General features: G+C 42.3%; 1 protein-coding gene across 29 annotated transcripts in view; it reads left to right on the top strand.

The window, feature by feature from the left end:
* The window catches only part of KCNMA1 (potassium calcium-activated channel subfamily M alpha 1), a 744,082-nt gene that overhangs the window by 596,321 nt on the left and 132,553 nt on the right, over positions 1-15,208 (top strand). For 18 of the 29 annotated variants that reach the window (XM_028109572.2, XM_028109573.2, XM_088020041.1 and 15 more), the window contains 2 exons: positions 3,612-3,680; positions 13,018-13,104. In XM_028109572.2, coding sequence (XP_027965373.2) covers positions 3,612-3,680; positions 13,018-13,104 — 156 coding nt within the window. Of the gene's footprint in view, positions 1-3,611; positions 3,681-6,054; positions 6,067-13,017; positions 13,105-15,208 lie in introns of all 29 variants that reach the window. The other 11 variants (XM_088020031.1, XM_088020038.1, XM_088020039.1 and 8 more) reach the window with 1 other exon arrangement.

The raw sequence follows: 15,208 nt of genomic DNA on the forward strand, positions 1-15,208 counted from the left end.
AGTGTGGCCATTTGTGATTTATCAAGGAAAGCTGAATTCTGGGTCTTTAAAAATGCTGTACTGGCCAAGCCTCCATGCTGGGCTTCTGGCCACCACCTCATTTCCTTTGTTCTTCTAAGAAGCATTTGTGCAGCACACTGCACTGAGATTTGATTTCCACTTTTGGCCTTTCTTCCCAAAGGCCATTTGACCTGGAGTGAGTTGCCCCTCTTTGGACCTGAGTTTGTCATCTCTATGAGAAGTACAGCCCCAACAAGTCTTGAAGGGCCTGAATCTGATAATCCATGGTTGTGGCACTGTTTGCATATAATTGCTTTGTGGACATCACTCTGTCCCTCTCCTCTCCACCCCTTTGGCCAGTGAGGAAAGGCTAGCTTTGGGTCAAAGAGTTTCTTAAAAAGAGGCTTTTATAGAGCAGTGTAGAATCATCTTAGATATGGATTTGGAAGTTATGAAAGAGGACTCAGATCTCCTTGTCCACTGTGCTAGCTAAGGAAAGTGCACGAGGCTGTGTAGATTTTATTGACTTTCCTGCATTAGAAAGCTGCTCTCTTTTTATATCAAGTTGGTAAATGGCATCATAGTACCTAGGAAGACATAATTCACCATTACTATGGACTACTTCTTTGCTTCTACCAACAGGATCAGGTCATTAAAAGCAGTTAAGATCCATGATCCCATGAACCACAGAGTCCCAAATCAGAGTGGCCAATCACTCATGGGATATCAGCATATTGGCCTCTTCATGATCTGTGCTAAATTAAGATCGGCCTTCTCCTTGAGATTTTGGCATTTAGTTGCTATTTACATTAGAAAGTAGTTACCTAATCTGGTAATTTGGTTCAACAAATATTGCATAAGCCATCTGATATTTTAAACAATTTAAGCTCCAGGAGTAACAGCCCCATAAAGGGTGCGTGTTAACAGTGCTTTATGGAACATAAATTAAAAAGAGCATTTTTCCAGCTGTAGTTGGATACTTGGGTTGGTGTTTCAGCAGACTGCATAATCAGCACAAAGCCCAGGTCATTAGAGTCGGCTGGCAGGAATCAGCAAACCTGCAAATCACCAGGAGAGCCCAAATACGCCTAGATGAAGTGGTCCTTTGAAATCTCACTGTCTGTTGAAAGCAATACAGGAGACCATGACCTCACATGTAGGTGTGAGCAATTGGTCTTATTTCCCCTGGAGAGTATGAGGCCTTCACCAACCCCATTGCTTTTCTATTTGCAACCAGCTAAAGGCCTCCCATTTCACTTAGAATAAACTGCAGACTGGCAGACTTGTTGCTGTAGCTGGCAGTCTTCACAAACTTGCTCCTGCCTAGCTCCCTGCCCTTATCACTGTCACTTGTGACTTTGCTCACTCGGCTGCAGTCTAGTTGCCCTTGTTGCTGATCTTCAGACACCCCGAGTTCCTCCCTGCCTCGGGACTCTTGCACTTGTTGCTTCCACTCCCTGGAAAGATTTCTCGCCAGATCCTTTCATTGCCTGCCTCTCCTCCTCACCTCCTGTGCTCTAGCTTTACTTTCTCAGAATGGTCCTCTTGGACCATTGCAGATAACACCCCTTCCTAGTTACTCTGTTTTGTTTGATTGGTTTTTTTGTTTTTTTGTTTGTTTGTTTGTTTGTTTGTTTTATTGGAGTATAGTTGACACACAATGCTATATCAGTTTTAGGTGCACAACATAATGATTGGACGATTCTGTATGTTATACTGCGTTCACCACAGGTGGAGCTTCCGTCTGTCATCACACATTGCTGTGACAATACCATTGAGTATACTCCCTATGCTGCCTTTCATCCCCAGCCTCATTCAGTCCATAGCTAGAAGCCTGGACCTCCCACTCCCCTTCACCCATGTTGTGCATCACCCTACCCTCTCCCCTCTGGCAACCATCAGTGTGTTTTCCATATTTATGGGTCTTCCCAGTTACTCTGTGTCCTCTTAGGTTGTTTTGTTTTCTGCATAGTGCTTTTCCTCATCTGGAAATTTATTATTTATTCATTTGCATATTTACTTATTATCTATCTCTCCCACTACAAAATAGGCTTCCCTGGAGTTAAAGATGTATATCCTGCCAGATACTAGCTGGAGATCTTGGGCAAGTTACGCGGGCTTTCTGAGCCTCGGGTTCGTCACCTGTAATATACAGATAGCTGTAGAAGTCGGAATACCTGGGGCCCACTCTCCCTCTCGGGGATATTGTGGGGAGTAAATGAGAGCACCAGGAATGGCCCCGCCTTGTGACCCAGTGTATCCTCCCCCTTACAGAGCTGCAGCTCAATGACCAGCTCACTTCTCAACCTGTCAGTCGGCCAGTGTTTCATCATCCAAAAGGTCCTTAAAACATATGCTCATTATAGAAACTTGTCATATGTGATGTAGTTCTTTTGTGCGTGTGCTTTTATTTCTATGAGTATATAAATATGTTTTCACCTAATTGTATCGTTATTTACATGTTTGTATCTTCATATTATTTGTTAATCTTATACCTTGAATATTCTCCAAAAAGTCATTTTGAATGCTAAAACTATATTATACCATGCTTTAACTTAACCATTGCTTTATTATTGGACGTTTAGGTTGCCTTTTTTTTTTTCTCTGTATAAATATTACTACCTTGAACATCTTTATGCATGAATACCTCACTGGACCTTTTATTAGTTTCTTAGAACCCCAGTAAGTGGAAATCACACATTTTTTGAGCTTCCTTGTGTCTGTGGTTCCCTGTGCAGCCCTATGGGGATTCCACATAAGTCCCAAACTCTTAAAAAAGCCACACTGGTTGAAGAGATGACGTTCAGGCACAGACTGCAATGGGGAGCAACCACAGCCAGTTTGCAGTTGAGGAAGAGCTGAAGGACGTTGTGGCAGACAAGGGCGCTGGAGGAGTTCTGGGAACGGAAAGCCAGAAAGTGGGGGGGTGCCATAGAAGAGCTGCACAGAAGGCTGGATTTGGCGGGGGTTTGGGAGGGAGGGTGGGTCAGGAGAAGAGAAGGCATTTGGGGTAGGAATTGCCTCCATGAAGGCATGGAGTCAGGAGCAAGCCAGCCTGAGAGCACCGGGCAGATGAGGTGAGGCAGCTCGGATGGGGCCAGGAGTGACGGTGCCCACAGTCATGTGCTGGGCAGTTACACAGAGGCTAAGGATTATTACCATCATTCCGAGCACACAGGGGTCTGCTCGGAACAACAATATGAGCCATTTGTACAAAAGACCGAGATGGAATCCAAATAACATGTCCAGCTGCTCCAAATACCTCCCTCCCTCTGCAGTTAACATTTTACTACCTGACCGAGTAACTAATGAATCTGGCCCAGCATAAATCCCCAGGCACAAATCCCTGCTTGGGGTCTGTGTCTAGACATCCAGACCTGAGTGCAATTTGCACTTTGAACATTCAGCGCCTTATCACTTGCAAGAAATCAGGTTTAATGGGGAAGATAGGGAGGTGTCGTTCCCACCCCCTCCCTTTGGCACAGTGACTGTGGAGTAAGGGTCTCCGGGATAATGAGTGCATCAGGTGATGGAGAGGTCGTAATCGTGTTTGTTATGTGGCTCTGGCCATTCAGAAGCACTGACGGGGAGGTTTCTCCATCTCATTGCAGGCTGTGTTTTGTGAAGCTCAAGCTCCTAATGATAGCCATTGAGTACAAGTCCGCCAACCGAGAGAGCCGGTAAGTTCGCCACAGCCCAGCGGCCGGCTGACGTTTACGAGATGGTGAGAGTGCTTTCGGAGAGCTCGGTCCACCCACTTCTTTCTTACACGTTATTGACGTGCTTGGACCCCTGGTGTGACACATCTCTGACCCTCGGGCACATCTCAGAGCATGCCCAACCGCCACTTCTATCGCAGACCCACCTGCCATCCCAAGCCCCACTGGGCATTCAGAAAGTGTTTCTCCAGAGGACAGTGATGAGGCATCCAGATCTCCACCTGATTGGGCCAACTTACACTTTTCACCCTCTCTGCACAAAACCAGGGACAGGCCCTGTCCTCAAACCCCTGTTTACTGTCGTGAGCACGAAGCAGGTGGATTCTGGCCTCCTTCACAGCAGAGATGGGGCAGGGCCGTGATGGGACACACCAGCTCTCTTGATAGCCAAATTACAAGCAGCCTATTGTGTACCATATGTGCTTTTCCCGGTGCAACCGAAATCCAGGTGGCAGAATATCAGCTTTATGTAAATTAGCCAGGAGAGCGGGGCTCAGAGGCAGGAGCCCTCTTTATTTATTTATTTTGCACTTAATTATGTACAGATCAGACTGATGAGGGACTGGGTCTGGTTGAAATAGATAATAGCCCAGTCAATATATGAGTTCACACTGGAAGAAGGAAGCATCCCATTAACAGGGGAGTTTGTTGATGCAGGACTGTATGCATTACAGATAAAACAAAGATGATTTTTTTGCTCCCCAATTTTTATCAATGGCTTTGGAAGAAAGAACTCATTGAGAACTGCCTGGGCTTTTGTCCTCTAAGATGACATGGTGGGTTTGTTCCTAGCTATAGTAAATAAGTCTTCCAGTGGCATAGTGTGGGGTACAGATCCTCTCCAACATGTGCCTTAATATGTTGAGTGCAGGGCAAGACTAGAAGGTACCTGCTATCACCATTTAAGGAGTTTTCATTATCTGGATGAATAACTCAATGAAGCCAGACTTCCAAACATACAGTCTGCTTCTCTGACAAAACGAAACAAAAAACAAACAAAACCAAACAAAACAAAACCAGAAGACACTGGATTGTGAGCGAGTCAATCCAATGTTCTCTGTTACCTTAACCACCAGATCAGATTGCTCACAAAGTCAATCTGATCAAAGGCTAAGCTATTTGGAAAATCCAAATCAACCGAGAGGAAATAAAAATGGTAGATTTGGTGGCCACGTGTAAAACATGGCCATAGCAGTTAATAATTATGTATAGATACAGTTTTATTTTTTGTGTTGGCAAAGTGAAGAATATTATGCGCAAAAAGTAGGAGCCAGAGTCCTGGCTCTTTGCTGTTCAACAGAGAAAGTGGGGGTTTCTGGGATTACTGCTTTCCCAGATGGTGGCCAGTAGTCACCTGTGCCTGTGGAGGGGGAAACAAGTATCCTGGGTTTTTGCCAATGATATTCTTCATGTTGCCACATCAGTAAATCTGTGTAATTCAGTCTTCTCTCTTTATCACTTTTGTGCATCTTTCAGAAAATTGTCATGGTGTGGGTGGTGCTAATGCCAAATAGCGCCTCTTGACCATCCTGGTATAATTTCATGGCAGGAGTCTGCCCCCTGAACCTTGACCAGTCATCTCCCACCTGCCACCTTTTGGTCACAAGGAGGGAGAGAAAAAGCCTGTTAATGGTTCAGTGTGAATCTGCTGTCACTATTCTAAGAAAAATAATTAAGAGCCTTCCCTGAAGACAAGGCTTTTCTTTGATGGATCCTCCAATTAACTCACAAATCTGAGATGTTTTCAACAAAGCCATATTTGTAGATACAGATTTTTAGATTTTTTTTTTCCTTTCAGAAAAGAGTGAAAAGGACTTGTTTGGCTTTGTTTTTGGCTTTCTGTGTGCCGTTGCCAACTTTAATCCCCTCATGTGGCTTGGTCTCAGTGTGGAAGCACATTGGTTCTTGTGGAAAAAGGTGTGTTGGAGGGAATGTGGATCATGCCTCTGAGAAAACACCGAACTTCTCAAACACAATATCCATACTAAATAAGAATTGAGTTTTTGACCCTTCCCGAGATAAGAATTTTGATTTTTTTCCTTCATTAAAGAATTTCCCATTTCCTTCCCTCTCCCATTTTCTAAGTGGCTGGGTGTTAGGATTCGGAGAACCCAGCCTCTCCTTTCCCAACCCCTTGCCCCCAGCCTGTGTTGAACTACCTCCTCTGTTGTTTTACCCCATGATGCTGTTTTTCCATGCTCTGCTGAAAAACCTTGTTTTCACATGCATCCTTCAAATAATTTGAAACAAAGGTTTTGTTCCTTCTTTCCTTCTGGTGTCAGTCAATTTATTATCAAATTGTTTGATTTTAAATTCTTTTCTTGTCGTTTTGCAGAAGCCGAAAGCGGTATGCGCTCTTCGTTAACCTTCCTCCCAACCCCCACCCACTATCTTCACTGCTAACCACAGGACTAACCATTTGCCAAGAATTCAGGAAGATAGAGATTATATATATGTATACACATACATATAATCTCATTCCCTTGTCTATATATATATATATATATATATTTATTTATTTATTTATAGTTAAACCCCTCTCCAACTAGAGCACAGAAAAATTGAAAGTAGCATATTGCTTTTCTTGTTCAGTTGGTTGATTCTTTTGGATGACGCACTAACTTCTTTGCAGGAGACCTAAAAACCCAACAGGTACAATTCCTGTGTTCAGTCATGGCACCGATGATGGGAACCAGAGCCATCAATGTTGGGAAGGAGGATGCTCCTCTCCAGCCCCTGGTGTCTGTTTCTGTCTTGTGCTGATGTGTCTCGGTGTCCACCAGGCTCCGTGGTGCCGTCTGTCTGCATACCACATCCACATTCCCAGTGACTTCCTCCCCCCCCATGTCCGGTTTCCTGTTTGTAGAGCAGGATTTGTGTCCTTTTATCCACAAAACAGAGACCAAGCTCAACTAACACTCAACTTTTTTTTTTCCTTACACTTATTTTGTTGATAACATTTTGCATATTTTATTTCTTGGGCAGTACTCGGTACAGACTTAGAACACTGCTACCAAAGTGCCCGATTATCACATTTGGTTTAGTGAATGAGTACTGTTTATTGAGATGAACTCATGGCTTTATTTTTTTCCCGATTGTGTTTGGGCACATTTCTTAATGTGAAGTTTCTCCGCTTTCACCATGTGACATCACCCTGTTTTGCTCTGATATCTGTTGCATGAAGCATGACCAAATCCTCATCGATAGCATTTTCTTTTAACTTTTTTGGTTAATATTTCCAGTGTAGTTTTTCAATAATGTGTTCTCTAAAACAATACTGTTGAAAACATACTATTGAGATGCCTTTGTGTTCATCTTCTCAAGAGTTGTTTCTCTCCGTGGTTGGAATCACTGTCACGTGTTCGTGTTTGTAACTGTGTGTGTGCGTGTGTGTGTGTGTGTGTGTGTGTGTGTGTGTGTGTTTGTGTGTGGTGGGGGTATTTGTCTGGAACTCTTTCCAAAGTCCAATTTCTTCTGTGATTTTTGGACTAGATGTGTGACAAAAGAGGTGGCTTCCTGTCAGTTTGGAATTATTGATATGATCCAACTGCGAGAAGTTACTGCAACACTTTGCATCTTCGAAGGTCCACAGTGGTTGCACCTCTGCTGTTGGCTTTTGGCCTTTTAGTCTTTTTATCTTGTGATGGAGGCATGTTGTGATGTAGCATGACTTGTCATAAAGCGTACCACAAAGTGACATGGCTTGCTCCCAGAGCCAAATAGCCGCCATTGTCCTTCCCAAATGAGCCATCTCTTCCCCATCCCCTATGGCTACCGTTTTCTTTATGTGTCAAATGTATTTTTAAATGCCAGTTCTAAACTCATTGTGTTGGGTTCGGGTAAAACAATTCCTTGCCCATATCATTGGCGGACCGCAGTGGCCGGCATTTGAGTCTGACCAACTGGGAGCAATCTTTACTATGCTGTCTCTGTGTGAGCGAACTGGCTTCAAGTATATTGAAGCATGGAATACACACTGTGTCTCCTACATATATTCTCTAAGTAAAAGTGTGTGTGTCTAGTTGTGTGGGACTCCAGCAGCATATATTTGAAAGCCCAGAAAAAATTGAAAAGTTCCAGAAAGGCAATTAGATTTGAGATTTGGGGTTTCTGTAGGCTGTGCCCTCACACAGCCCATAAACCGCAGGGCGGTTGTGCTCCTGAGAGGGGAGACAATTGGCTCAAAGTCCCACCCAATAGCAATCATGTATGACCATGGGTGGTCAAAGAGGCCACTCCCCAGTGGCGTGATTCATCTGAGCATGGCATGAACTGAAGTCTTAGGTGGTTCTTATTCCCTTGCTCTAGTTAATGAAGTCCCATTAGCTTGCTAGACACAGATATAATTATCATGTTATCAAGTACAAACTCTATTCTCATGTGACTGATAATTTTGTAATGGTTCAGGGAATGGTACATTACACCTACCAAAAATGGAGTGGGGGGGAGGAGAAATACACACCCATCATATTTACCCATAATGGGTAAAGGATTCCTTTAAAAAATATGATTCAGTTGAACTATTCATCATTGGTTGTCTCCAAAAACAGCAAACAAGTAAAATTTATGATGATCGAAGAAGGAATAAGTAGATGTTTCCTAGTTGTTATGCATAAGTGGTTGAGAAAAGGAATAAATCATTTTGCCCCATCAAGCCCCAAATCTCCAACTTGAATAAAGTTCAGCAAGACATACACAATTAAATGCATTGTAGCTTGAGGCCTGGACCTCCCCTCCCGGAGGAACCTGACAGGGACATTTCTCTGTTGAACTGAGCCCTGCTAGCGAGTTCTATGTTCTGGTATTTTAGTTTGGAAACCTATTTCAGCTCTAAGTGAGTGATGCTTTCAATATTGAAATCAATTGCTCCTACTCTGCAAGTGGCTAGCTGCTTATGTATTTGTATATTTACATTTTTGTACTTAGTGCATCTGGGAGATTGTTAGCTCATTTGCCAACCCCCTAGAAAAGGTGTGGTGGCTCCTTTAGTAGTCCTGACTGGTAAGAATTGCTACTCAGTTTTCAAAAGAACAGTTGTGACTACCTTGCTCCTTACGGAAGAGGGAAAGGAACACTTTTGGAGCTGAGACCAGTGATTTATATTTTTCATTCATTCCACAAGTAGTTGAAAAGTGCCTATTGCATACAGGGCTCTAAGCTGGCTACTATGAGAAACTTATTTACAAAAATAAAAAAAATATGATCATGCTTTTCATTCCTCTTTTTCAACTATGCATTCCCCACAGAAAATATGTGTTTCCTTATAGTGGGCAAAAAGCCAAAGAATCAGTCTAGATACAAAAGTAGTCTGAGAGCCAAAGAAAAAGAGAGAGCAAGAATCCTCTGGGAAGGAGCTACATAAGCCCTTTGCCTCCAGCTGCCACTGAATGTTTTCTGTTGAAATTAGCAAGGTCATAGAAGAAAGAGGGTAATTTACATGTTCCTTGAGATGAGGGAAAGTCCATCTCTGCCAAGATGTCTCTATTGGAATTCTGCTAATTGATATATGGACTTTTTCTTAGAGATTTTCTCGATTCTTCACATGACACATCTTGGAAGTTTATCTCTCTGATAAGCTAGTGAATTAGACAAAATTGGAACCAAGGACTGATTTAATGTGATGCCCAGGGAGGGAGACTTCTGGCAGTCATAAGCGCAAAACAAACAATGTTGGATATTCTTTTAAGAGATCAAAGACCTTTGAAAAGATTTACATATTCCCAGTAGGAGGTCAATAACCCACTCTGAGGGTAGTAGGCACTTCGCTGGGAAAAAAATTACTTCTGTCTAGGATCCTTATGTTTTTTATATTTTCAAAAAGAGGAGGATTAACATTTTATTTAAATTTTCTAGCTTTGGAGTGTGGATAGAAGACTTAATGTCTACAGTATTGGAGAGAGTAACACATTTCCCCAGTCTTTGAAACCTTGTACCCTTACATAGGGAATTATATGCAGTGGGCTCTGGAATGAGGGGCACATGTTTCTCTAACCAAACCCTTAAATATATGAGTGGAATCCAGCACAGTGAAGATTCTTATGTATCTAGATTTCTTTCCTTCATTGTTCTCAAGATCTAGGCGGGTTCTTTCAATTCCCACCCAGAAGGCTGCCTTCACCTGATCTGGATAGCTGCTAATGTGAGCCTACAGCCTCACACATCATGTAAAGAGATGATTTAAAGCTTCCTACCCCTCATTAAGCCCTCTCCAAAAGAGAACCAGAAGGCACTGTGGAATCACACGGGCAGTGATGTCCTTGGAAGTGCATAAGGTTTGAGGAACAGATAGACACTCCACTCTGCAGGCAAAAGCCAGTCCAAATTAGCCCATCTCCAGATGTTATAGAGGGATGTAATGTTTTGGATACTGCAGTCAGTAAAAAGGTCTTTCAAATGCCAATAGGGGGACTCCTGGTAATTTATTAGCACCAAGGACAAAATGGGGAGCTGAGGCCACGTGAGACATTGTTTGCTTCTCATTTAGTTGTTTTAATAACCATGCTTACTATTAATAGTGAGCATGCATTAAGGACTTACTATGTGGCAGTCACTCAGCACATGGCATGTACTTTAATTCTCTTAGTAACACCGTAAGCTAGAGATTATTCACTCCATTTCACGGAGGAGGAGAATGAGGCTGAGTGGCATCCACTTGCCCCAGGCCAGGGTCTGAACTCCTAGGCCTGACACGTACACCTGCTCGCTTAACCAGCGCTTAACCAGATTTGAACACAAATCTGCCTTCCATCAGTGCCCCAGATCTTTCCTCGCCACCACACTACCTTGACTAAAGCAGGCTTGCAGGCTGTAATAAATGATCTCAACCTGCAGTCTCTGGAATGACAATCCCAATTCTCATTGTATAAGCCAATTCTTGTTCACTGTTGATAAAGAACAGAGGAAATGAAAAGAAACTTCTCATTGATAGGAAGCTTGCTATCACTGTCGTCCTCCCGTGACACAGTGGGCTTGATCACTGGAGTGCAATTAATGAAGCACATAATGTAAAAAAGGATTCTGTGCAAGGCTTGTTTTGCACATATATGTCACCAAGACATTGATGAGTGTCAAATTTCCCCTTTTGAATTGCATCGTTGAAATCATGATAGGATTTTTTTTAACTCAGAAGCTTTTTTTTACACTCTTATATAAATACATATCAAAATGTAGATTTTTCCAGCTTTCAGGAATTAGCTTCTTTAGACACCAAACCTATCCAGAATTTTTCATGTATGTCCTTGTATACCATTCTGGAATATACAGTTCTTTACCCTGTAACTTCATCTCATTTTGAACAGGATATTTTGATAAGGAGCCCTGTGTTCCATTCCATGGGGCCAGCTAAAGAAAATCTGATAATTCCATTGAAAACAAAATACGCTTTTGGCTTTTTTTTTTCTTGCAGTAATAAATAATAAGAGTAACAATAACCAATATGCATTGAGCCTTCGGTGCATCATCTTGCTTAACGCTCTGAAGAAAGACTATGATTATCATCCTCATTGTAGATGAGGATATTGAGTTTGAGGAAGATTTAGTAATTTGCCCAAAAGCCAGACAGCTACTAAATGGTGATGCTGGAATTTGGGTGCAATTTCTGATCGCAGAGCCAGGGCATACAAGTACTGCCTTACAGCAAAGGGGGTAAGAAAGTGCAAAATCCAGCATTCTGCCTTTCTACGACATCACATTTAATTGGCTTTGAAAAAGGAGTCCATCTAAGCTGTCTAAGCTCTGACCCTTTCCCCTCATGATCGTGAGAAGTCAGAAGGCTGTTAAACCAATGTAAAGAATTGTCAGGGGGGTAATTAGGAGGTGCCTGCCCAGTGCCGGTGCCTGTTGCAGGCTGTTGCTATTGGTGTGGTCTGCTGCTTCCTGATTTGTGAAGAATCTCATTGTAGCCTGTGGTTCCAGGGCAGAACAGACCAATCATCGTGGTCCCTGCCTATTATTTAGTGTTAATAACAGTGATGACACAGGATTGGTTTCCTTCTGTCAGGTCTCGTTATGGGTAATAGTGGATGTTCTTGCGACCACAAACAATTATTTTGCCATGATGCTCCACTCTGAGTCCTCCCGGGGCAGAACAAAAGCTCACCTGGGTTCTTCCTGTATTGCTGCAGATGCATGACTCTGTTGGCCGCAGCACTTTCCTGGAGCGGTTTTGCCAGCAGTAAAAAATTACATGTTAATTACCATCCTCCATTTTGATTGTCTTAGACAGTTGAGGACTTCCTTTAGCCTGATTCCGAACATCTATTACCTTGAAGTCGGCTTTTCAGATCAGAGAATAGCTTTGTTGTATCTATTCCTGCACTCACAGTACCCAAATTCCCTGTCCATTAAGCCCAAAACCTCTCAGTCTCTTTATAATACCTTCCTGCATTCTGTTCTTGATCTGCAGAAAATTAAACTTGTTTGTTTCACCCATTTATTAGATTAGGATACATGTATCTCTTTTGTCAGTCCAAGCACAACTTGGTCAGCTAATCTATTTATAACACTTTGAAATAGGACGGTGTATATTTGGGTCCATACTTCCCTGCAAGGGGAAGGTTTTTGTTTTTTTGTTTGTTTTTAGGGATGATTTGCATTTGTTTTATAATTACAGTTTGCCCCAATCAGGATGTACCAGACACACACTTCATTCAAACACTCCCATGCATTTTGGTAAAAGCAGACTGGAATCATTTCCAACTGCTGGCATTTTTCTCTTTCACTGTTTGGGTAGGTCCAATTTGTTCTACAGAGGCTGCACACAGAGTCCACTTACATGTCTTTACCAACGTCATGCAGATGTGATGTTTGTTTCTGCATTAGTTACAGGTGTCGTGTACCATTCCCTGCAGTAATACATGTATATGTGTATGTTTCTGGATGCATATAGGGGTCCCATTAATGCTCTGTCATCTAACAGAAAATTGTTATAGCAGTAGCTTTATTAGACCAATCACATTCGATGTTGACCATTAACAGAAGTTTCCAAAGGGCTACATATCATATCAGAAGCCCATGATGGCTACCCCATTATATACCCCTGGCCCTGAAACCTAGATGTGCTTTGACTTCTGCAACTGGGAGTATGCCAACCTGGGAACTGAGCAGCAGAGCTTTATGATGGCCTTATCCGCTTAAATGTCTGGGACTGTGGACATCAAGCTCTACACAACATCTTTGGGAAAAGCATTAGACTAGTGGGCCCCCTATAAAATTAACAGTACAGTGTAGCCTTCAAGGTTTTATTCAGAACATGACCTCACAAATGTGCCTTCTTTGTTTGTTTTTGTTCACTGAGCAGTATATTAATTAATCCTGGAAACCATCTTAAGATCCAAGAAGGTACTTTAGGATTTTTCATCGCAAGTGATGCCAAAGAAGTTAAAAGGTAAGTGTTCTTATTTATCTGCCTTCCTTTCTGGCACGGCCATAGTCAAGATGACCCACCATAATGGGCATGCTTTCAATATGTATAGAGCCCTAACCCCAAAACTTCTTAACATGTCCATGGGTATCAATGATGCCAAGTCTTGGGAAAAAGAGACTATGCTTTCAAATGCTTCCATGAACTCCTCTTCACATAGTTGATTCCACATCTTTGAATTAGAGTAATAATATTTTAGAACTAGGAGGGCCTAGTTAACTGGTCCTTCATTTTCCAAGGGAGGAAACTGAGTTCCAGAGAACTGAAGCAATTGTTCAGTGTCATCCTGATTCTTGATGACTGAGAACAACATAACACAGGACAACTGGTTCCTTGTCTAGTACTTTTGACCCAATATCCAGGCAAATTTACTCGAGTATTATCAGCTTTCTAATCTAAGTTCCAAATGGAATCTCAAAAGGTTTGGATTAATTTCAGATGAAATATTCAGTTAGCTATATTTCTATTTGTGGCCTTCTAGGTAAGTAGTTGAAGTTGTCAGATTCAATTCTTAAGCCTCTGTAGGTACAGCCCAGGATTTCATTGACCTCAATGTTTTATGACACTTTTATTAGTATCCTTAAACCTGTTTAAGCAGCCTAGGAATCACAGGGCTCTTTGGAGAACGCCATAGAATATTGTTATATTTGAGTCTATCCTATGAACTCTGAAAAACTTATTAGCAGAAAATGTGGCTCCAGCAGTCCGACAGGTCACTCACTTTAACAATGATGTTACTTAGAATATTTCAAATAAATGATTAATTGTGAAAGGCCTATAATTATTTTTGGAAGCCTATTGTTTTCATGTAATGAGTTCCCACTCAAGGCCAGGCCTGTGCTAAGGGTTCTATGTTCATTATTGCCAGTCCCCAGAATAACCTCATAAGGTGAGTCTTCTAAAACCCTTGGGGCTTTGGTTTCCTCATCTGTAAGGTTGAGATAAATGATTTGTCCGAGGTTAGACAGCACATAAGCAAGTGGCACAGCCCGGATTGGAAATGGTCTTTCCTTTTTCCCAAACCCACATTTTCTACCAAATTTAATAATACTAGCAAATTCTTATGTAGAATTTAATAGGTGCCAGCCCTGCTCTAAGTACCAGGTGCCATGAACTCACGCCATCCTCTCAACAACCCTGGGAGATAGGTAGCCTTACTATTTTCATTTTCCACATGAGGAGGCTGAGGTGCAGATTGGTGAACTAATTTGCCCAAAGCCCCACTGCTAAGGAGTAGTAAAGCCAGGATCCAAAACCAGGAAGTCCAGTGCCAGGGCTTACCTTCTTAATTTTTGCCAAGAGGTGAGCCTGATGAGCTGAGCACAGAACTAGGATATTTGACGGCTGATGCCTATTACTTTTTTCCTCTTCATCCACTTCTGCAAACTAGCCATACTAGTTATAAAAGCTTTTAGGGGGGAAAAAAGTTGGTGGAGAAGCAAAAAAACACAGAAAAACAAAAAGAAAAAAACAACAAAAAAGAAAAATTCTTTAAACTGAGCTAATGGCTTAAATTTACTTCTACAAATTGGGAAAGAACTGCCATTATTCAGATGGGGACAGGAAAACCTTCTAATCCAGTTCATGGATCCTGACTGTTCTTCAGTAGTACCTTGAGGACTGGGTTCACCTGAGCAGAAAGTGGGGGTGAATGGGACTGAGGCCCCCCCCCAGGTCCCCTGGAATAGAAGGTTATGCTCACATACAGACTGCGAGACACACAAGCAGCATCTCAACACCATGTATGGGGGTGGGGGAGGGGGGCGTGCTGGGGAGCACAGCAGTGCTGTAGATCACGTGTACCTCCCAGATAGCAAATATAACACGAAGCTCCCATTTGTGTAATTCTATTTCCTATTGCATCTCTCGCTAATGAATGTCACAAATACCAGGCAGTCCAAAAAACAAATTACCTCCTGTATTAGGGAGTGCAATATGTCTCATTTCAGTGCTTTATGGTATTCACAAATACATGCTGACACAATCAGCTACAACACAAGCCTGTAATTTTCCATAGTGTGTGATGTGTCTGAGCAAATGCTGTCAGTTAGGGGATTTCAAATAGATG

This window comes from Eumetopias jubatus, unplaced genomic scaffold, assembly GCF_037043125.1.
Source record: "Eumetopias jubatus isolate StellerSeaLion01/CBP00866 unplaced genomic scaffold, mEumJub1_p1.0 scaffold_17, whole genome shotgun sequence".
Lineage (NCBI taxonomy): Eukaryota > Metazoa > Chordata > Mammalia > Carnivora > Otariidae > Eumetopias > Eumetopias jubatus.